The sequence below is a fragment of the Lepidochelys kempii genome, chromosome 2 (genome assembly GCF_965140285.1).
Source record: "Lepidochelys kempii isolate rLepKem1 chromosome 2, rLepKem1.hap1, whole genome shotgun sequence".
Classification (NCBI taxonomy): Eukaryota; Metazoa; Chordata; order Testudines; family Cheloniidae; genus Lepidochelys; species Lepidochelys kempii.
Window position 1 is genome coordinate 159136805 of NC_136381.1, and position 23288 is coordinate 159160092.

A 23288-nucleotide genomic window follows, 5' to 3' on the forward strand; every position below is an offset into this window, starting at 1 on the left:
GGTTTGCTTTGCCTTAATTAAGACACTTTCTTATATTTGTAGGTTACTTTGAGATACAGACCTGTAATTGACAAAACTTTAAATGAAGAAGACTGTGCAACAGTTCCACCCGCTATTCGTTCCTACTAATGATGGTTAGCTATGTAAATCAGCTTATGTAATTATGTATATGTCTGCCAAAGCTTGCTGGTATACGTGAACATATTAAGTGTTCTCTTATTCAGAAAGCTACTGTTATGTTAGTGATGATTGAAGAATGCTGTCTAGAGATTTCTCACTCATACTCTGCTCGGTGGCTAGGATATCCCATTAAACCAAAGTGCACAAAGCTGTACGCTGATACTCTTTCATCCCTCTGTCAAAACATTTGAAGTGAACATACAGAACTAATGCCAAAATAAAATCTAAAACAGCCCTGCCTACTTTTTATAGTTTTTTTAACCTCTGGAGCTCTGCACATCAAAATAAATGCATAAAATTTATTTAAAAAAAGGGGCTACTGTAATGTGCTGCTTGAGACTTGCATTTCATGATTGGGTTGAGATTTAAAGTTCAGCTTCTAGGACAGTAACTTTGCCCTGTTACACATTATTTATTTGTTATAGTTGTGGGAACTGTAACTTTGAATTTCTAAACCTATGATTTAAAGCATCTATTCTGCTTGATTAGTGCACAATAGGGCTTTTTTATTTTTATTTATTTGAAGAAACCTGATTATTTTACTACAGTGCAAATTGTTTCCTTTGAGCAAATATTCTCCACTCAGAGGTAGACTGAATAATAAGCTGAACATATTCTTAGTCAAGTCAAAACCACTGGAAAAATTAAAGATTTATGGAATATTCCTATGGGGTATATATCTATGAGGATGGATAAATTAGACTGAATTCCCTAGAAAAGGACTTTTTGCTTCCTCCCTACCAAGAAATAAACAAAGGATAAGATTTATAGAACAGGGTTCTTCATAGCTTAACGTTGCTACAAAACATATACCATGCTTTATGTTAACAATATAAAATGAAAAACATACACTACAGAATTTCCTTAGTACACAAAAACATCTTGTCTGCTAATCTGGATGGGGATGACAAACATGAATATTGTAATTAAATACTGTTATGTATTCTGTATTTGCATGAAGAATTTCTTTTCTGTTTACTGACAAAAGGACTGCAGTGCAGTATATGTAATCCTTTAAAATTGAGTTATGAAACACTCCTTTACTCTTGATCAGCAGTTTTCAAAACTATGGGGTGGTCCTCTCAAGGGTGGGACGAACTGTGTGCTTTTTGTAAGAGCTCTGGCTGTCAGCCTGCGGTGGGTGGGGCTCATGCAGGAGGGCTGTGCACATCTGGGAGGTGGGGATAAAGGGACTAGTTGGAGCCCCACCACTCAGGCTCAGACTGCCCTGATCCCCACCCGCTAAACAGTTAAGTTATATGAAATAGATTATTTTCAGGAATATTAGCAAAATTTTTGCTACAACTGAGAACTTGGTAAACCCTGGAGCCCTGCCTCCTCTTAATTTATATTCAGCCATCTGTCCTTATCAGTACATATCAAATTATTCTAGTATCATGTGTTACAAGCACTTCCATTTTTTTAAATTGATTTTTACTATGATCAACATGGAAATATGTTGCTTGAAAGAAGGGATGATTCATCATAACTTAAAAACTTTTAAGAAAAAGGAAGGACCAAAGCCTTCTTTCACTTGCAGAGGTTAACTGTCCTTTACTCAAAGCCCAATCTTAAACATGAGACAGATTTTTTTTTCTACTTAATATAGTTTTTGCCTGTTGTCTAGCTCTCACTGGTTCCCTTACTGTGGCTGACATGCTGTCTAGTCAGATGTACTTCGCTTCTCATTGCAGCTCATGAAATGAACTATCTTGAGTTACTAGGTTATCTGTGCACATGGACACGTTGGCAGCGGGTCTGTGTATTGACAGGACTAAGATTTAATGAGTGGTCATGAAATGAGATTAATGTTAAAAGGAAGGGGCAAGTACACCCCGGGTAAAAACAAATGTCAATAAAGCAAGGCCATGTATACGACAAGGCACGACTGAGAAGAAAGACAGCTTCTTCTAGGTGCGTTACCGGGATGAGGCAGGAGATGGTGGAGGTGGTCAAAGGATCAAGAAAGGATTTATCGTTAGTTCTCTGAGCGCCTTAAAATTAATCCTCAGTAGCGCTCGTTGGCCATGGGACGCGGTGTCTTCATGGGAGAGAAAGCGCGAAGTTGCGATCCAGCCCTGGCGGTCCCGGCACCAACGCAGGGCTGTGTCCGGCAGAGCCAGGCGGCGGCGGCAGCTGCGACCGGCCCGAGGCCCCAAGCGGAGCCCTGGTGACCGTTGTAAGGGCGGCGGGCGTCACCTCACCGCGACCCGCCTCAACAGGCCCCGGCGCTGCTCAGGGGTGGCCTGCGCGGAGGCGCCATTATTTAATGAGGCGAAAGAGTCCCGTTCCTCGGAGCCTCATCACCCAGGGGTATCGTCAAGCGCTCGGTCCCCGGCGCCCTGCCCCGGCCCGCGCACAACGCCCACGCGCCACTCCCACACGCCTGTCGCGAGCGCTGCGCATGCTCAGCTTTCCTCAGACATGCGTAGTAGCCCTCCAAGAGCTGCCGCAGAGAAGGGGGGAATTGGCACCGGCCCCACCCGTTGTTGCCCTTGTCGCAGCTTGGCAATTGGCTTCCGCGTGGTTGAGCCCGCCTCCTGGTGCCCGCTCCCAGCTGTTGATTGGTCCGCGTAGAGGCGGGCCTTCCTTTCCCAGGGCACTCGCTGTCAGAACGTAGCTGTGCCCCGCCCCTTTTCCGGCCCCCGTGTCACGGCTTCCGTGCTCCCGCTCGCCATGTACCGCTCACTCCGGCCCCTTCAGCGCCTAGGCAGCGCGCGGGGGCTCCTCGCGCTCCAGCTGCCGCCGCGCGCCGCTCTCCTGTGCCAGCCTCAGCAGCGGATGCTGCCGCCTTGCGCCGCCGGGATGGTGAGGACGTGTCCGGGTCTCGCGCCGGGCACAGGGGGGAGGGGCGGTGACCTCTAATGGGGGGGAGGGATAGCTCAGTGGTTTGAGCATTGGCCTGCTAAACCCAGGGTTGTGAGTTCAATCCTTGAGGGGGCCATTTAGGGATCTGGGGCAAAAATTGGGGATTGGTCCTGCTTTGAGCAGGGGGTTGGGCTAGATGACCTCCTGAGGTCCCTTCCAACCCTGATATTCTATGATTCTAATTGCTGCCCCCAGCCGCCCCTCGCCTCCGGGCTGTGCGGGTGTCGAGATGAGGGCAGCCCCCCCCCCAGCATTGGGCTACGGCGCGGGGCGGGTCTGGGGGACCCGAGTTTGACCCTGGGCCTATTAACCCCCCCCACCCCCGCTGAGCTCGAGTCCCGCCGGGTCCGACACACCGGGCTTGGGAGAGCTCGGCTGCCGCTGGCGGAGCCTCGCCCTGAAGCGCCGGGACCCCACGGTGGTGGGCGGCCCGAGCCGCGCCCGCGTCCCATCACCGCCGAGCAGGACGCGGGACCCGAAATAGCTCGGCTGGGTGGGCCTGGTGCGCGCATAGGTCTTGCACCGCTGTTGCTGGCTCCGGCCCTTTCATCTGGCCCCGGGACATGGCTGGGAGAAGCAGGTCGCCGTGAAGATAGGCGTGGATGGAAAATGCGCTCATGTCTTTAGTAGCTCTTCCTGGGGATGGGGCACCCTCGGCCACTGAAAACCCTTTGAACTGCAATGCTCACCCCAAGCTGATAGTCTGTGCACAGTCGGTTGCAGTAAATGAGGGCTATGCTGCAGTCTAAAAACACACAAACTGTGCAAATCCGGGTTTCAGAGTAGCAGCCGTGTTAGTTTGTATTCGCAAAAAGAAAAGGAGTACTTGTGGCACCTTAGAGACTAACCAATTTATTTGAGCATAAGCTTTCCTGAGCTACAGCTCACTTCATTGGATGCATTCAGTAGAAAATACAGTGAAAACGGGTTTGTAAACCTGTCCATTAGAATTCTCTCCTGCACCTCCGGTTTCAGCTTCCTGTAATGTCACTTTCCAGATCTTCATAAAATTGTCAAAAGCTTCCAGGAAAAAGTGGGGAGTTAGGATAGGACATTTTTCCTAAAACAGGCTTTTTAAAATGTTGATTCTGTGTTTTTATGGTCTAATGGAGTACAAAGGACCAAACTTCCAAATTAACAAACCAAATGACAATATTCTGGACTGTGGGGGAACTGGAATTTAATCTTTAACTTAAAACAAACAGACATGTAACTAATAAACCACTGGCCTATTATCACTCTGATAATTTTGTTTGTGTATCCCTCCATATTTTCCTAGCATGTTTTTTTTTGAGTTAATAAGATCTAATAAGTAATATGCATCCCCTGAGCTGTGCCAGACAAACATATGACTTGTACTGTAAGACAAGCTTTTAATGTCATTCATGATATAGTTGACTGACAATATTTAAACTCTTATTAAACAGTGAGTGGGAGACACCAGTTGTCCAAAGCTCCATTCTGATTGGACCTTACTGTTGTCACATCTGTGCTCCAGCTCACAACAGGGTATGCCTGGGACCTCATCCCTCAATTTAAAACTTAAGTTTATCCCTGTTCCTGTGTTCGTTCTTGGGTAAGAGCAAAAAAGGACTAGTGTAGTTAAAATAGACTGTTTGTCATAACCTCTGGTTTGAAGTAACTAAAAAAAAAACCCAAAACACATACAGGTTTTAGCTGAAAAACCAGTTAGTTCTGTAATCAATATTCACTTCTGCCTTTCCCAAAACTACTTTTTCTCCTTTGTTTTTTGCTGCCTAGCTGCCTGAGGAATGGAAGTACTGTGAAAACCCATATAGCTCGCTGACCCTTTTTGGTAGAGGGTAAAACTATGTTAATGAGAATACAGTAAAATCTAAGAGTTTGGATGTCGTTTAATTTTCTGATAACTAAGCAGGAAGTTACAAAATAACTTCCTCACAAAAAGTAAAAGTGGAGGAGGAGCTCAAACAGCCTTCTGAGTGTGAATGGAAAGCTTTGTTGTTTTTGCTGATACAGACTAACACTGCAATCACTCTGAAACCTTTGTTTTGGTTTGTTTTTTACCCAAACATTTCTTGTAGCAAAGGTCTTCTGAAAGAGCACACTTCTTCAATCATAACTGAAGGGTTTTCACAAGAAGCACTTTGTTTAGTCACCTGAAGATAGTAATAATCATCCAGTTCTTGATTCCTTCCTTACACTGCAAAATCATAAAGATGTGAAGTAAAACTTAAGGAGCAGAAAATGTCTTTAAACTCTCAAACAAGTTGTATCAAAGATGGATAACTTCTCATAAATCACCTTTGCTAACTTAATTCACAAAAGAAAGTATGGAAAAATCTTCAGGGGCATAAGTGGAGCTAATGACATTTAAATATTCTTTAATTCTCCAAACTGTCACCTGTGATTTAGGACAGAAGAGAAAAGGTGTATATAATGGTTCCCTATTTTTTTCATTATTGGGAGCTACTTCTTACGCTGGAAGGATACATTGCAAACAAACTGCACTTTGTAAAGTTTTTTTTTGGGGGGGGGGGGGGGGGGGATGGGAAGGGAGGAATGAAAAATCAAAGAGCAGATACAAACCACTTCGAGATGTGCACTTTTCCTGGTGTCAGAAGACATGTACACCAATATACCTACACCCTGCCATGACTTTCTGCTGTTTTGCTACCATAGAGCTAAACTGCACATCATTTAAAGTGATATATTTTAAACTGAGGCAGGAAATGCAGCATTCCTTCTCTCCTCAGTTGAGTGCTACAAAATATACCTTTCTGGTTTCCAGACTTTCAAAAGTTGCAACCTGATAGTTATAATGTAAGCAACAAATAAAACTAAAACTTTGAAACCTTTTCTGTGTCAGAAGAGCAGTTTTTTTATTGTGCTTTGCTGCACAAATGCAGCATAAATGAAATGAGGTTGAAAGAAATCTTTCTAAAAACTGCTGCTTGTTGAAACGAATAGAATTTTTCACAGTAGGCATTATTGCGATTGTCCTACCCTTTTGAGTTCTCCATTGCATTATGGTGCAATAAGTTTTAACATCAAAATAGTTAGTCACTAGCTAAGAGCTAGAGGTACAGTTATGTTTACTTAGATTACTTAAGCTCTGAACTGTGTTTTTGGCCAGAGGACATGCGAGTAGGACTTTGACAAGCTGGGCTTTATTCTATAGGGTAGAGAATGTCAGTTCTGAGCTGTGCCTTGTAGGAGGCTTAACGCAGCAGGTTTAAACCTCCGTGACACAGAAAAGCTGGAGTAGGACTGATTTTAATCCTGAGCAAGGCTTGGTCTACACTACAGAGTTAAGTACAAGCATCTTACATCTACCTAACTCTAAGTGTCTACACTACAACGTTGCTCCCACCGATGTAAGTCACCCACTACACTGACCTAATAACTCCACCACTGCAAGAGGTGTAGCTCTTAGATCCAGTGTGGATTTGATTTAATCATGGATTTCTACATAAAAGTGCATTCTTTTTGGTTGTTATAATCTTAATACATATTCTTCACAACTTCACAAGATGTATGTTTCATTTTTAGAAGATACACACTGTACATTTTAAAGTGATTTATTTTGAAAACTTTTCAGGTTAGTTTTACAGCTATATCAGAAAATGAATGATTGGTTATTTCATTTACCAAAGGTAATTGAAGCAGATATTTATGAAGTAATTGGGAGGTGAACTATCTCCAATTCAACAGGTTAATCATTAATATTTGGAGGATTTTCTTGCCATGCTGTATTAGGAGGAGAACATCACCAGACAGACACTTAAATTGTTTTAACTAACTAAAACAACAACGTTATGTATTCTGGATTGTTTTTCAACAGCAAACATATAATATTTTAACAAAACAAGCATATGAATTTTTGAATTTAGTTAAACATTCAAGTTTTTTAAAATCAGGTTTTTGTTAACTATTTTAGTTAAAAACAATTTTAAATGAAATATTTTTTTTTTAAAAATGGACTGTCAGCCAGGTCAACATGAGAAACTTAAAATATTGGCTTCTGCAGCTAACTCAGTCATCTTCACTTGCATTTTCCTGTTTGTTCATAATCTGGAAAAGAAAAACAAGCTTTCCTGCTGTTTCAGGTCTCAAACAATTTCTCCATTTGGAATGAATTAGTCCAAAGGAAGAAAATATTCTTTCTACCACAGCAGAAGAAGCTACTGCTGTTAAAAGTGAGATTATCACTTCAGTCTCTGAATCCAAGTGCTTAAGTGACTTCCACCAGTTCACTGGTGTGACTTTCTTTAAAACATCATCAGCAAACATATATTTCTTGAATGGTTCACCCTTAGCTCTGAAGTTTATTATAGTTGGCATGATGGAGGGATAATTGCTGGATGTTCCTGTCATAGTCAACTCCTCTTTTTCAGCAGTTAAGGTTTGACCCTGGTACCAAGTATTGAGAATATTTGCAAGAAAATGAGCTAGAGATAGTACTCGTCCCATTCTTTTTTGTAATGCTTGTAATTTAACTCCGTCATTGCATATTTCTCTTTTTAAGATCTCACTCTGTTCCTTCCAAATTTCAATGGCGTCGGCAATAAAACAGCTATTTCCCTGCATTTTGTTCAAGGCTACAGAAATAGGCTTCAGGGTACTCAGCATGTGTTCGACGTTTCTCTTAAGCCCAGTGTTGAGAACTTTGGCTGTGACAGTGCCATCTATTTTTTCACGATTTTGTTCACAAAGTGTCATCAGATTAGGCCATATCTTGCTATAGTGCTCAAAACAGTCCACTACTGAGTTCCGTCGCACGTCTTGTGGGAGAGTTAGCTTGGTTCCTCCCACTTTTTTCAGAGCAGCTGCTACAAAGTGGTTGTTACAGAAGTATTTTGCAATTTCAGCATCAACCTTAGCCCTTCTTTCTGGAACACTGAAGTCTTTGGCTAGGAGGTGCATCAAATGAGCACTGTAACCATATATTATTAGACTGGGACTCTCTTCTAAATAATTTCTTCTCATCTTGGATACATTTGCAGCATTGTCTGTGACCAAGCTGCGTACTAGACATTTGAATTTTTTTTCAGTTTGTGTTAGCTTTTACTGCTACTTCTTGTAAGTATTCTGCTGTGTGTGCATTTCCTGATGTATCGATTCTTTCTGTAAGAAAGACATTCCCTCCTTTTGTTGTTACACAAGCACATACAACAGGATCGTTGTGGACATTGCTCCACCCATCAAGACTCAGGTTAACAATTTCACCCTCTAGACCTTTTGCACACTGCTCAATTTCTCTTTCTTACACTTATCCAGCAATTAGCAGATGTCACAGGCACTGTTGGGTGGACTGTATCCTGGTCTTACTGACTGAACCATGTTAGTGAAGTGTGGGTTCTCGATCATATGGAAAAGAGAGTTTGTTGCATAAACTAACTGAGCAATTCTTTCATCAGTTACCTCTTTTTGTAATCTCCTGGTTCTTATCACAGACTTATCTATGGTTGTTTCTAGATGATGGAGATTTTTTTTTCTTTTTGCTACAGGTGATATACTGTGGCTATGTGACATACATGATGTGGCTGAAACACTGTCATTGGCATTTAACTCTGAAACTATAGAAAATGATGGTGACCTTGAAGGTGGATAGTCTTCAGAATCCTATATGTTGAGGATGGATTCTCTTAATCAAAATAGGTCAATGCAGTTATTTAATTCTTACCATACTGCTCATTTAGTATTACTCATTGCATTCACTGACACTCAGTACTACTTTAAAGGTGAAATTGTAAAAGGAAGCTCTGCCTATTTCAGTTATTTATTTTTATCACAACTGCATCTATAATGATAGTACTATAGAGTAACTACTATATGTTTTGCTCAAACATGAGAATTCAAGAATAGTCCAGAAGGAAGACAGGCCGTGCTTAAAAAAGAAGTATGAAATAAAAAAAAAAGACCAACCTGAAGATCCTGCATGTTCAGACGTGTTCCTTTCATCATCTTCAACGCAGCTTCCTCCTGAGAAGGAATACTTCTCATGATGTTGTTTCATTCAGGCAACTGGGCTTTGCATTTCTTTGTTGCGCTGTTTGTATTTTGCACTCATGCCTGTTTTACCCACTGGAAGAGGAACTTCATTAAAATATTCCCAAACTGGGTCTCTCTTATGGCCGCTGCGATTATAGATTTTCCCTTCTAGTGAGAGAATGGTATGGTAGATCTCAAATCAATGAAGGCTACACTCAGAAAGACCTCAAGACTTCTGGAATATGCTGCTGAAACAGTTTCACTTTTGTTTCTACTGCCTGTCCTTCCCTTCTCACATTTATCTCCAGACTTCTTCTCCTTGTCCAGATCTATTCCGCCCCCAACAATCTTCTGTTCATTGAACTTTTTGAAACTTTGCACTTTTAGAGAGGTAAGGGATTCACTTTGTGTACACAGATTAGATAGAAAGATTAACCTAAATAATCTATACAGAAGCCCCTGGAACCCCATAAGATTGGGTCCCTAATCCATGTACTATTGGAACTCATTTACAAAACTTTTCTTAAACATGACATGAATATATTGCCTCATACTATAGAATTAGAATTTATATCCCCTATTCCATGATGAGATATCTTTGAGCTACTGTATAATGTATCTTAATTTAAACTATTTTTAGATCGGTTTTTTCCTCAAAAAGCATTTTATCAAAAAATCTGATTTAAGTGAAAAAAATTCTTTTTTTAAATCAATTATTTTTATCCACCCTGCTTAAATCAATGTGATTAGGGTGACGCAGATGTCTGTGTAGACACTGTGTTTCTTACATCTCCTGTGGTCTGGGATCCCTGTGTGGGGTGGGAAGGGGCTACAGCTGTCAGTGCCTCACAATGCCCCACACAGTTAAGGTGGCATAGTGTGAACATGAACCACTGCAGTAATTACTGTGGTGCCTGTACATTGACCTAACTTCAATCAACTTAATTTTGTAGATCAGACAAGGCCTAAATCAGCAAGCAAAAAATCTTGTTTTAAATAATGGATTTTAATCTTGTTTTATGTTTGCACTTTTTAGTTATTTTTCTTAAAGGAATTAAGACACTTTTAGATAAGTAATTATATAGCTTCACACGTGTATTCAGATTCTTAATTTTTATATTTGTATTATCTTAGAAAATGCTGAATGATTCATTTCTTATTTACTAGATTATTTTTCTTGTGATTTGTGTAAAGCTGCATTTGGATGGAAATTGGAAATCAATTAAGAATACACAAACAGTATTCAAAAAAATGCGTTGGTAGTTAACTAAAACTACCTTAAATGTGCTGGATGTATAAACACTTATTCTTATCAAAACATGTCTTACATTTAAAATTAACTGATTTATTAAACATATGAAGTATTAACGTAGTCAGTTGATTTTTTTTTCCTGTGCATCGTGTCCTTCAGGATTTTAGAAGTAGTAGATCACATTCTTTCACACCTCATTTTTATTCATAGATTGGAAGAGGAAAGCAGTTTTTCTGCTTTTTCAACTCCCCATTAGTTTCTCAATTTTGAATGAACTAGTAATTGAACTAAACTAGCTGAATAAACAGAAATGAAGAGAGTATTCTGTCTTTACCTGCAGAGGAGGCTATTTGCTGTCAAAAGCTGGTTTAGCATTTCAGCAAACTCTGGTTTTACATGCTTAGCCAGTGACTTCCACCAGTTTGTTGATTTGATATTCTTTAATACTTGACAGCAAATGTACTGCTTGAATATTTTTATTTAATTGATTTTAATATAGTAAGTTTAAACCTTAATATATGTTGGTCATAATTTCAAATTTAGTTTCAAATAGGTTTATTTTTAATAACGTATTTAATTTATTTAAATAAATAAAAATAGCATTTCTAATTTTTTTAAAAGTTACCGAATCTACTCGTTCATAAACCGAATATTTTTGGTAAAAAAGTGACGCATCAAAGAGCGGGGGTCAGCTTATAAACGGGTCTACATCAAAATTTGATGATTTTAAACTCTATGAAATCATTGAATTGAATATCTAATACATTGTCATTTTGTTTACCTGGAGCACCTGCAGGCGGCTCCATGTCTGCAGACGCTCCATGTAAACAAAACATCCTGACCTGCCAGCAGCTTACCCTGACAGGCCAGGAGCCAAAGTTTGCCAACCGCTGAAATATAGGGTCGGTTTATGAAAGGGTCATACAGTTTTTATTATTTTTATCTATCCATCTTGGGGGGTCGGCTTATAAACGAACGGGCTAATGAACGAGTATATACGGTAATTAATTTTTATCCATCCTGAAACAAATCACCCCAGCCATGCTTTTGTTATACCCTAACACAGAAGGCTGTTTGGCTCCCTTATGCCACTGAAGAACTGTCAGAAAAGATATAGTTGGGAGTGGGATCAGGACCTGAAGTTCTAAATAGTAGCATGCAGAAGGATAAACTAAATACTGAATGAATGAAATATATATAAATATGTTTTATACACCATGTGTATGTAGCCTGTGAAATTCACTGAGACAGGTTGCAGTCACACAGTGGACTTCTTAAAAACATTTACATTGCTTTAGGTGATACCATTTGTAGTTATACAAACATTAGGTTAATCCAGATTAACTCAGGAAGAAATTCTGTACCCCACCTCTTACAGATTTGCATAAATGAGTGTGCAAAATGGGGCGTTTTGCCTGTCTGAAGCATCTGCTGGATATATGGGGTACTGACTTGATAGACCAATAGTCTGGTTATGATGATACTTATATTTTGGAACACATGATAAAATTAGTCTTTGAATTGTTGAAGGCTGTTTGTCAAAAATGATAGAGTTAAACACTGGATGACACTTAAGTCAAAGAACTTGCTCCTTCAGTTATGATTTCATAAAAAACATATTTTTATTTGTGAAATGTGCATCTGATCTCAGTGATGGTTCATAGGTCAGTGGCCTGTTGGTTGTGGTCAGTCTTAGTTGTTAATTTTAACTTTCCCCATTGTTGACACTGGAACTTTGCAAGTTTTGAGAAATAGGTTCTGCCCCAGTGGAACTTGCAGTTCTTTATTTATCTAAAAGGTCATTTAGTTTAAATGACTTTACATCTTTGAGTATATCTGTTTCTGGTGACTAGCTGTTGGTATAGTGGTGGTTTCAGTATTAGATCTATATTCATTTCCATCAATTTTCTCGTGGGGATAAAGTTTCAAATTTGGCTGCTTCAATTAGGTGCCCAAATAGCATACCTGGGTATTTATGGAACTAAATACCAGTTAGAGATACTTCAGAGCTGAATTGAATATGCATGCCTGGCATGTGTATCAATACAGAGGATGAGTTTGGTCACTGTCCAAGTGAAGCGTTGGCTGTAGTAAGACTAAATATAGAAAATGTTCAGCAGATGATCGATCAAGCATGTATGTAAATGATCTAGGCAACTAGAGTAAGATAAAGAAAACAGAGGAACTAGTTTATACATAAAGTAAGAAGCATGAGTCTTCTTTTACATTTTCCTCAATAAAGGATTCCTTTTTCTCCTCTATGGCCAAAGAAGAAGTCAGGCATTATTGATTGAAGAGGATGGATGGTGCTTCCTTCAGAGAACATTACTGCTGTTCCTAGCTGAACCAAAGGAGTCAAATTGTGCCCTGCTTTACCTGGTGGAACCCCATATGGTTTTGGTCATCTCCCCAAAATTGAACGTTTAAAAAAAAACAAAAAAAACAACTTTAACTCTTCAATATACAAATAGGTCAGCTAAAATGTATTTGCTCCTGGCTACATAAAATATTGTAACAGAAGCATATTATATGCATTGAATGTTGTATGAAAACTTTGTTATGGACATTTTCCTCTTACTGTACAACTATTATTGTTAACAATAATAACATGCCTGTCTTAGGGCTTCAATAAAAATGGACCCTCTTGTCCCAGAGCAATCCTATTTTTTAGTCTGAGTTTTCTCTAAATACATGTCACATACACAGAGATCTGGATTTTGTACTTTTGTACTTTCTGCTTTTTTTAATTGAAGCCAACAAGACAGGTGATTATGCTTTGTGAGGTGAATTGGTAATTTGTTGACAAGAAGCAGATGTGTTCTTGGCTGAAAGAAACTGGATGCTTCATAAGGATGAATTATTCCATACAAAAGGCAGGAGAGGACTTGTCTCTCTCAAACCACTTACTACTGGTTGACAATGATCCAATATGGAATTATGGGATTAACCATATTAACACTTGTGACTCTTCTCTAGTGCAGTAAAGAGTGCTTCAAAACAAGAAAAATGTTAATAAAATTGCCTCCCAGTGGTTTCCATGTTAAAAAATATTTCATGGCCATCTGTGTGTGTCTGTAGCATTTCCCCCCACCCCCATTTATGGGGTTACCTTGTTTCGTTTTACTAGGTATTTATTTTCTTTCTAAATAAATTTGCTTACCTGTATGTTTTTCCCTCCTCAGGCCAGTCAAGACTCTTTTAGAATAGAATATGATACCTTTGGTGAACTAAAGGTCCCAAATGACAAGTATTACGGTGCCCAGACTGTGAGATCTACAATGAACTTTAAGATAGGTGGTGTTAGCGAGAGGATGCCAGTAAGTAACTTGAATCTACATTGATTTTTATTTTTTACAGTATAAACTCATTTAAACATAAGAATAAGTCTGTTTTCCTTATAGTCTTGTTAGGAACTAGTTAGGAATACAAGGTTAACAGTACCTTTCAGTTATGATTGGAAGGCTCAATCCTCATGTCAAGGTCTTGTTCGTCTTTGAGTGTTTGTGCATGTCTGTTCCACTGTAGGTGTGTGCACTCCTCATGCTCGGGTGTTAGAGATGTTTTCCCCTCAATGGTACTGGTCAGGATGGCTCAAGTTCCCCCACTGCTGCTGTCATAAATATAAAGGGAAGGGTAAACACCTTTAAAATCCTTCCTGGCCAGAGGCAAAACCCTTTCACCTGTAAAGGGTTAAGAAGCTACAATAACCTGGCTGGCACCTGACCAAAATGACCAATGAGGAGACAAGATACTTTCAAAGCTGGAGGCGGGGGGAGAAACAAAGGCTCTCTCTGTGTTGATGCTTTTGCTGGGAACAGAAAGGAATGGAACTTAGTAAGTAATCTAGCTAGATATGCATTAGATTCTGTTCGTTTAGATGGCTGAGAAAATAAGCTGTGCTGAATGGAATGGATATTCCTGTTTTTGTGTCTTTGTAACTTAAGGTTTTGCCTAGAGGGATTCTCTGTTTTGAATCTAATTACCCTGTAAGGTATTTACCATCCTGATTTTACAAAGGTGATTCTTTTACTTCTATTAAAATTCTTCTTTTAAGAACCTGATTGCTTTTTCATTGTTTTTAAGATCCAAGGGTTTGGGTCTGTGTTCACCTATGCAAATTGGTGAGAATTTTTATCAAACCTTCCCCAGGAAAGGGGGTGTAGGTTTTGGGGGGAAAGACGTTTCCAAGCGGGCTCTTTCCCGGTTATGTATCTGTTAGATGTTTGGTGGTGGCAGCAATAAAGTCCAAAGGAAAAAGGAAAATAGTTTGTACCTTGGGGAAGTTTTAACCTAAGCTGGTAAAAATAAGCTTAGGAGGTTTTCATGCAGGTCCCCACATCTGTACCCTAGAGTTCAGGGTGGGGAAGGAACCTTGACAGCTGCACACCACTGTATGCTGGTATAAGAAGGCAGAGCCACCACTGAGCCCAGTCACTTCCTTCTTACTGCCAGTAAGGATTGTCTGAGAGATCTCAGACTTGTTAACTCAAGTGCTTCCCTCACTTGTTGTAAATAGTTGCAGTTAATTATTGTAAGTTGTTCAAGAGTTTCTCAAGTATGTTAGTGTTAGGTTTCTGTTTTTGTGTTTTTTGGGACTGTTTTGTTTCTTTCAGTACTAGGCTCCATACTGAAATGATGCCTCACTTCCCAGGCTTTGTCTTGCAGCACATATTCAAAGCCCATGCCAGTCAATAAACCTCGTCCTGAAGCACCTGAAGTGCTTCGGTGAAGCCCACGTTAGTGACAAGTGTCATTTTCAAGGGCTTCAAACCCCATTTGAAAAAGGCTAGAGCAGCGAGGTTTAAGTGCTTGCTTATGGAAGCAGTTCTTGGTCTCCTAGCCGAGTCACCTCATGGGAGGAGCATCTCAAGTATTTTAGCGTCGGTATGGAGTGCTCCAGCAGATGTATTTTTGTCTCGTTGATACTGATTCCCAGTACTGAAGAAGAAACCCAGACATTCCTTGGGCTCAGGGTCTTGTTCATCAACCTTGGTACTGAAGCTAGAGGCAGGTGTGTGGCAGAGAGCCACACCAGAAGCCTCGCCTCATAAGAGGGGTTTGCTGCCTCCAGAGCCTGTGCCACGTCCATCAAGGCTGTCCTCTGAGAGACATTTAAGGAGCAAACAGTCAATGCCGTTCCCATCTACTCCAGAGGCATATGCTTCCGCAAGAGACTTGCCTAGCCTCTCGGTACCAGTTTCATCAGCACTGGAAATCATCCAACCAGTTCCTGCTCCTGTGGCTCACCCCTTACCGCACTGAGAGCCCCCGGTACCACTATCTAGATTTCCTCTCAAATCAGTTTTGTCTAGAGGGAATACTGCCATCCCCGGGTTCAGGATACCCCGCTCCAGTATTGTCTGCATCAGATCCTCCATTTTCGGAAGCCTCTGACTCCTTGTTCACGGACTTGGAAGTGTAGGCACTTACCCTCCTTCAAGGTCTGGGCTCCCTGGAGTGTCCTAGGACCTCACGTCACCATCTTGACAATCACGGGGAGGTCATTGTACACAACGGCACTGGGAACATAATTCACAGATACCTGACACTGAGTTGGGTACCAGGCGCCGTGAGCTTCCGGTACTTCACAGCCAACCAGGTCCTTCTGAGTAGCTTTTCCACTATAGATTATGGAGTTGCCACCAGTTGCTGGTTGCATCCTTGTCTTTGCACCAGACAAAGCTATTGATTCAGTGAGAGATTCATCTCCTCTGGAAGACCCCAGGGCCCTCCAAGACTTCCTGAAAAGAGTGGCCTTGGTGCTTGGCATCCAGGCAGAAGAGGTACGTGAGAGTTCTCACAAGTTGGTGGACATCCTAGTGTCTGGCACCCCAGTTAAGGTTTCTCTGTCAATCAATGAGGCAATAATGAAGCTGGTCAAGACTCTTTGGCAGACCCCTTCTTCCTTGGCTCCCACAGTAAAATGAGCCGAGAGAGAAGATACTTCCTTCCCTCCTAAGGGGTATGAATATTTTTACACTTGCCCTTCAGCTTTTCTTGTAATGGCAGCCACCAATGGGTGGGAAACGCAGGGACAACAAGCCTTCATGCCTAAGAGTAAGGACTCAAAAAGGCCTGACTTGCTTTGCCGCAAACTTCATTCCTCAGGGGGCCTGCAGCTAAGGATTGCATACCAGCATGCACTCCTGAGTTGATACATACATGCTCTGGGAGAACATTGCTAATTTCAAGGACAAATTACGAGAGGATTTCAAGCAAGAGCTCTCAGTAATGTTGGAGGAGGGTAAACTGGTCACCTGCACTGCCTTCCAGGACAGTCTGAATAGTGCAGGTTCGGTGGCTCAAACCATGGCATCATTGCTGTGAAGAGATGTTCATGGTTACAGTCTTCCGGACTACTAGCTGAAGTCCAACAGACCATATAGGACGTTCCTTTTGAAGGTCCTACTCTGTTCTCCGAGAAAAATGACGACAGGCTTCACAGCCTTAAAGATTGCAGGGCAACATTCAAATCCATTGGAATCTACAGTCCAGCAACGAAAAAGTATTTTTATCAAGAACCCTTTCAACCCCTTAGCTTTGCTCCTTGTTCCCAAATCCACCTAAGAAAAAGGGAAGGAGTTATAGAAGGCACCCTCCACTACCCTCCTGTTAAGTATCAATAAGTTCATCCCATCCAGCTGCCTCTTTCAAGCAGGCATTTTTATGGGGTTACATACCAGCGTCATCACTTCCATCTACTCCCCATTTTTTATTTACCAGTTGCTTGTCCCACTTCCTAAGTGCCTGGACCTACATAACATCAGTCCCAGTGGGTCTGCATATTAACCCCCCATAGTGGAACAGCGGTATGCCATCCAATTTCCTTTAGCCTTTCTTCCCCACACCTTCTCCACACTCCTCTTCAGGGTCCACTCTCACAAGATTACTCTTCAGTGGGAGGTCCAATCTCTTCTTCAGACAGGGCCCATACAGTAATTACCGTTGGGCTTCAGGGGAGAAAGCTTCTATTCCCATTATTTCTGGATTCCCAAGTCAAAAGGAGGTCTCAAGCCCTTATTAGATCTAAGAGAGTTGAATAAATTCCTGAAGAAAATAAAATTCCTCATGGTTAACCTAGCATCAATTATCCCTTCCCTGAAACAAGGAGACTAGCATGCCGTCCTCGACTTGAGGGATGCTTGCTTCCACATCACAATATGAAAGTTTCCCAGGTTCCTGGCAAATGGTCAACACTATCAGTTCACTGTACTTCCGTTCGGTCTGGCAGCAGTTCCACAATTATTCACATAGTGCATGGTGGTGGTAGCAGCTCACCTTCCAAAATTAGGTGTCCATGTGTAAGATTCGTTTAGCAGAATCTCAGATCCTGTCCAGCATATCCACTGCTCTATCCACAGTCAATGCTCTGGGTTTCCTAGTGAATCAAGAAAAATCAATACTGAGGCCTGTACGGACAATAGAATTAATTGGAGTCGAGGACTGCTCTATGAAGTCTAGGGCTTTTTTGCCACAAACCAGATTCAAAACCATTTGAGATCTACTACTTTCCCATTCACAATAGTGAGAAAATGCCTCAGGCTGTTAGGTCACGTGGCAGCACATACCTATATAGTGCAATATACCAGACTGTGACTTGGGATGCTGCAAACATGGCTTGCATCAGTATATGCCCCAAATTGTCACCACTTTGTTCAGGTGGTTCGAGTGGTTCGAAGCTAGCACTGTTGTCTCTGGATGAGTGGACAGACTCTCTAAAAGTTTGCATGGTAATTTCCTTTCTTCCCACACTGCCAAAGCCCTAGTTATGGATGCATCATCTCTAGCTTAGGGGGCTCACACTGGGTCCCCGAAGACTCAGGGTCTTTGGTCATCTCAAGACCTAGAGGCTCACATAAATGTCAGGGAGTTAAGAGAAATATGTTTAGCCTGATCATCTTCCTTCCCCAGGTAGCCCGGGCCGGGGGAGGGGGGCGGAATTATTGACTGACACATCTTGTCGACCATGTTTTACATAAATAGGCAAGGAGGGGCATGGTCAAACCAACTCTTCTAGGAGGCATTTTGCCTTTGGGACTTCTATGTAACCATTCAGTTCACCTCAAAGCTGCTTACCTCCTAGGGAAACAAAACACACAGGAAGATCAGCTGAGCAGGTCCTTCACCAATCAACACAAGTGGTCATTATGCCCATATGTAGCCAGATCCATCTTCCAATTCTGGGGATTCCCCAGGTGAACTGTAAAGGAGTCCCCTGAGGTTTGTGTCCCAGACAATGGAAGAACCAAATCATACCCAGTTACTTGCACTGGGTGGTTCCAGCAAAGGCCCTATTTTCTTCTTGCAGGGGGCCCCTACCCCTTCAGGCCTTCTTAAGTCTCTCCCTGGGAGTTCGCTGCACTCCCTGTAGGGTTGGGGTGAAGATCTCCTGGAGTGGAGTTCCCCCCGTGGTTTGAGGAGTTATGCCAGCAGTCTGCTGCTTGGCGATCCTGCTCCTTCCTCATCAGATGACTGCAGTTTTCTCCCCTTTAAATGCCTCCAGCCTATCATATGTGATTGACAAAGCCAGAAGGACAGGGCATATTTACCAAGCTATCTATTTGTCCACCTTTTTTTCCAAAACCTGATCACCATAAGCATGAAGAAAGGCTTCATTTGTTGGACATGAGAAGAGAATTAGTTTTTTACCTAGAGCATAGTAAATCGTTCTGTACTTCTACCCAGCTTTTTGTTGCAGAATTAAGGGCAATCCTGTTTCCTCTGGAGAATCTCCTCCTAGATCTCTTCCTGCATCCGTTTTTTGCAACCAATTGACTAACATGACCCCGCTATCTAGAGTACTTGCGCATTCTGATAGAGCACAAGCAGCTTTTGCAGCTTTCCTGGCTCAAGTACCAATTGTCGACATTTGTAAAGGAGCAACTTGGTCTTCAATTCACATCTTCGCTTTCATTACACCATTACCTGTCAGTCTAGAGACTATGCCAGTTTCAGATGGGTGTTTTACAGTCGCTGTTCAGGTAGACTCTTAATACCCCTCCGTAGCTGTTTATGGAGCGTCACAGTGGAATTGACATGTGCAATCACAAGAAGAAGAAAAGATTACCTACCTTCCTGTAAATTGTTCTTCAAGATGTGTTGCACGTGTTCATTCCACAACCCTCCCTCCTTCCCCTCTCTGTTGGAGCACATCCAGTATGAAGGAACTGAAGGGGGTTGGAGGTGGCTCTATGCTCTTATCCCAGCTTCCAGTGGTGTGCATCAACAGGGGGCGCTTGAGCCATTCCGACAGGTACCACTGAGGGGAAAATATCGCCAACATCTGTGCATAAGGAATACACACACCTACAGTGGAATGGACATGTGCAACATATCTTGAAGAACAACAGTAATGGAAAGATAGATAATGGTTTCTTTCATGGAGTGAACTGTTAAATCATTGAGCCTGCCCATAAAGAAATTACTGAAAAGCTATGTAAAACTTTTTTTAGTGATTTTTATTGTGGTACTTACCTCTAAGGATTTTTTAATAGCAAGTTTGAATAGAAGACTGGTTTTAGTTTTGCTCCAAATTTGTTTTATGGATTCTAAGCTTTATATAAGGCAGCGGTTCTCAAACTGTGGGTTGGAACTCCAAAGTGGGTCGTGACCCCCTTTGAATGGGGTCGCCAGGGCTGGTTTAGACTTGTTGGGGTCCGGGGCTGAAGCCTGAGCCCCGTTGCTCAGGGCCGAAGCCAAAGCCTGAGGGCTTCAGTCCTGGGCGGCAGGGCTCAGGTTGCAGAACCCCTGAGTAGGGGCTGAAGCACTTGAGCTTCAGCTTTGATCCCCCTGCCCAGAGTGGTGGGGCTCAGGCTTTGCCCACTCCCCCAGGGCAGTGGGGCTTGGGCGGGCTCAAGCTTTGGTTCCCACTCCTGAGGTCATGAAGTAATTTTTGTTGTCAGAAGCGGGTCATGGTGCAATGAAGTTTGAGAACCTCTGATATAAGGTAAACAGAATTATGCATAGTACCAGTTACCTTTATTAAATAGCTGGTCACTAAATAAAATGAAGTTCTTGTCCTCACTGGTTTTGAAGATTGCCTTCATACTATAAATCAATGTAGGTTGCCTCATTTTCTCTGTAACTGGACAAATTGAAACAATATAGTGCTAGGGTACCACACTTTTTCAGGTATATACTTGCATATACTTTGAAGTGAAACCTGTAATAAGACCCATCTCCAAGAAGGCAACTGATCCTCTCTTTCTGATCTGTAGGTATGAGTGTCACTTCAAGACACACTATATATCAAAACAGACTTTAAGTACAAAGGGAAAAAAATTGCAAAGTACTTCTTTACAATTTTTTTCTGCACTGCTTGGTCAAATTTCATTTCAGTGCATGTTAGCCATACAGCATATGTTGTCCTGTGGACTGCCTGATTGCCTCCTTGCTAGATTTAGCTTTGGGAGTTATACAAACGTTGTGACTTCCTGTATTTTCTATACCTAAAAGGTTCACATCTTTAAACATATTTGAAATTTCAGGTTCAAGTTATAAGAGCTTTCGGCATCTTGAAACGAGCAGCTGCTGAAGTAAATCAGGATTATGGTCTTGATCCGAAGATTGCGAATGCCATTATAAAGGCAGCAGATGAGGTAGGAGGAAAGTGTTCAAAACATCAGGCCTATACATCAAATTATTTCAGTGTAAAATAGCTTTCCATAGGAACAGATGATTCTGAAAAAATGCATGGATTCCAAAGCCAGAAGGGACCACCGAGATAATCTAGCTCGACCTCCTCAATAACACAGGCCTCAGACATTCCCCAAAATAATTCCAATAATTCCCCAAAACTATCAGGTCTTGATTTTCAAATTGCCAGTGATGGAGAATCCACTATGACCCTTGGTAAATTGTTCCAGTGGTTATTTACCCTCACAGTTAAAAATGTGTGCCTTATTTCCAGTCTGAATTTGTCTAGCTTCAACTTTTAACCATTGGATAATGTTTTACCTTTGTCTGGTAATCTGAAGAGCCCATTATCAAATATTTGTTCTGCTTGTATGCACTTATAGACTGTAATCACCCTTAACCTTCTCTTTGTTAAGCTAAATAGATTAAGCTCCTTTAAAGCCTGTTTTCTAATCCTTTAATCATTCTTGTGGATCTACTTTGAACCTTCTCCGATTTATCAACATCTTTCGCTTCCAGAATTGATATGGTAAAGCATCAGTATTGGCAAAGGGTTTTCTTCACAGGATTTGTGAAGCCACCTGTCTGACAGAAAGGAGAAGCTTTAGCTAGCAAGTGACACGTGTTACCAGGCTACTGATGTTGGGACTAATGTTCATAGTATGCCTGATTCTTTCCCTCTGTAGAGCCATATCACTAGGCCTTGAGGTTTCAGTGGAAGCAAGCAGCACAGGATCACTTGTGTTGGATCTGGATGACTGCTTTTCTGGCCTGATGCCAGTATAGAGAACTAGAAACTGGCTTCCAAATGCCTCCTATCCAAATTATATGCTCAACCTGGAATGTGCGAGCCCATGTAGAGGGACTGTACACCCATGAAACTTGATCTCTAGAAACAGCTGCATATCAGTATTTTGGAGATGATGATCCTGAACATGCTCAGCACCACTTGTGTCCCAGGGATGTGTTCAGTTCAAATGGGCAGTCAGGCCCCCAAGAGTGAATCAATCCTGTGATAAATCTTCTCACTAATTTCTGAATTGGGTAGTAGCTGATCAGATTATCCTTCAGTGGGGGATGCCTGGTTTGCCTCTAATCTTAACAAGCATCTGGGGGAAGGAAGCTCTGGTTGTATTGTTATAGAAATTAACACATTCTTATTTTTCTATAGGTGTCTGAAGGTAAATTAAATGATCACTTTCCTTTGGTGGTGTGGCAAACTGGATCTGGAACACAGACCAACATGAATGTAAACGAAGTCATAAGCAATAGAGCCATTGAAATAATGGGAGGTAAACTAGGAAGCAAGGATCCAGTGCATCCTAATGATCATGTTAATAAAAGCCAGGTCATTATACACGTTTTCAAATATTTTGGGGGGTTGTTTTGCCAAAAGTAACCCTTTCAAGTTGTGGTTCTTACTATAAAAATCCCAAAATTCTTCTGAGGTTACTATTTATTTTTATTTTTGTGTATTTGATACACACATGGCTTGTTCGGGTCTGAAGTTTTAGACCCATTCTTTGAAGCTTTTATTGAATTAAGTGGTGGATTAGCTGGATGTTAAATTACTGCTTGTTTGTACTTATAAAAACAGAATCCCTGTTCTGTGCATTTTGTTTTTTCCTTGTATCCTCTTTACTCCCACCGTTTTCTACTCCTGGGGGAATTCTCTACCACTGCACAATGTAGAATTTGCTCAGGATTAATGTTTGGTGCAGAATTGGTGCTGCAGAGCTGCTGGCTGCTGCTAGGGGCCACTGGACCCAGTAGAGCCCAGCTCACAATGCAGCAATGGGGGAGGCGCAAGTGGGCTACGGTTCCCAGGTTTGCTGGTCCTGCTTAGTCACGTGGTGTAGCTGGGCCCTCTCCCTGTGTGGCAGCTGCTAAAGCCCATGAGCTGTGCCCTTCTGGGAGAGCCAGGAGCAACAGCTGGGAGTTGCGGGGGGCACCGCTTTCTGGAAGCGGAGACTGAGGGGGAGAGGGAGGCCTGCTGTGGGGAGGGCGTGACTCGAGCTGTTCCAGGGGCAGTTGAATCTTTATATCATGCCCCCCAGCTAACAGCAGGTACAGGATGTCTCTGCCCAGGGGAACAGTAATTAAACTGTGTGGTGCAGAGCATGTGGTTGGCCTCTGGAGGAGAGGAGGGTGCGGATGTCTGGGCCGGGGGGGGGTGTTCCCGTGCAGCCCCCTCCAGCACCCCCAAATACCTCTCCCAGTACATACATCCCTCCAGCACCCTCCAACTGTACCTCTTCCCCTCTCCCTCTCCCCCCCGGCAGTGCCCTCTATTTGGGAACCTGAAATATGGTAATCCTATAGGGGCAGGGCAAAAAAAAAAATGACTAAAACAACAGCAGGGCAGAGTTTTCCCCCAGGA

General features: G+C 42.0%; 2 protein-coding genes across 4 annotated transcripts in view; both read left to right on the forward strand.

The window, feature by feature from the left end:
• The window catches only part of SDHA (succinate dehydrogenase complex flavoprotein subunit A), a 29141-nt gene extending 28013 nt beyond the window's left edge, over window positions 1-1128 (forward strand). The window contains exon 15 of the mRNA XM_073332602.1: window positions 43-1128. Coding sequence (XP_073188703.1) covers window positions 43-129 — 87 coding nt within the window. The 3' untranslated portion in view covers window positions 130-1128. The remainder of the gene's footprint in view (window positions 1-42) is intronic.
• Window positions 1129-2795: 1667 nt separating this feature from the next.
• The window catches only part of FH (fumarate hydratase), a 45827-nt gene continuing 25334 nt past the window's right edge, over window positions 2796-23288 (forward strand). Inside the window, exons 1-5 of one of the 3 annotated variants that reach the window (XM_073332606.1) lie at window positions 2898-2988; window positions 12547-12744; window positions 13456-13590; window positions 20761-20871; window positions 22080-22256. In XM_073332606.1, coding sequence (XP_073188707.1) covers window positions 13552-13590; window positions 20761-20871; window positions 22080-22256 — 327 coding nt within the window. In that variant the 5' untranslated portion in view covers window positions 2898-2988; window positions 12547-12744; window positions 13456-13551. Of the gene's footprint in view, window positions 2989-12543; window positions 12745-13455; window positions 13591-20760; window positions 20872-22079; window positions 22257-23288 lie in introns of all 3 variants that reach the window. The other 2 variants (XM_073332607.2, XM_073332605.2) reach the window with 2 other exon arrangements.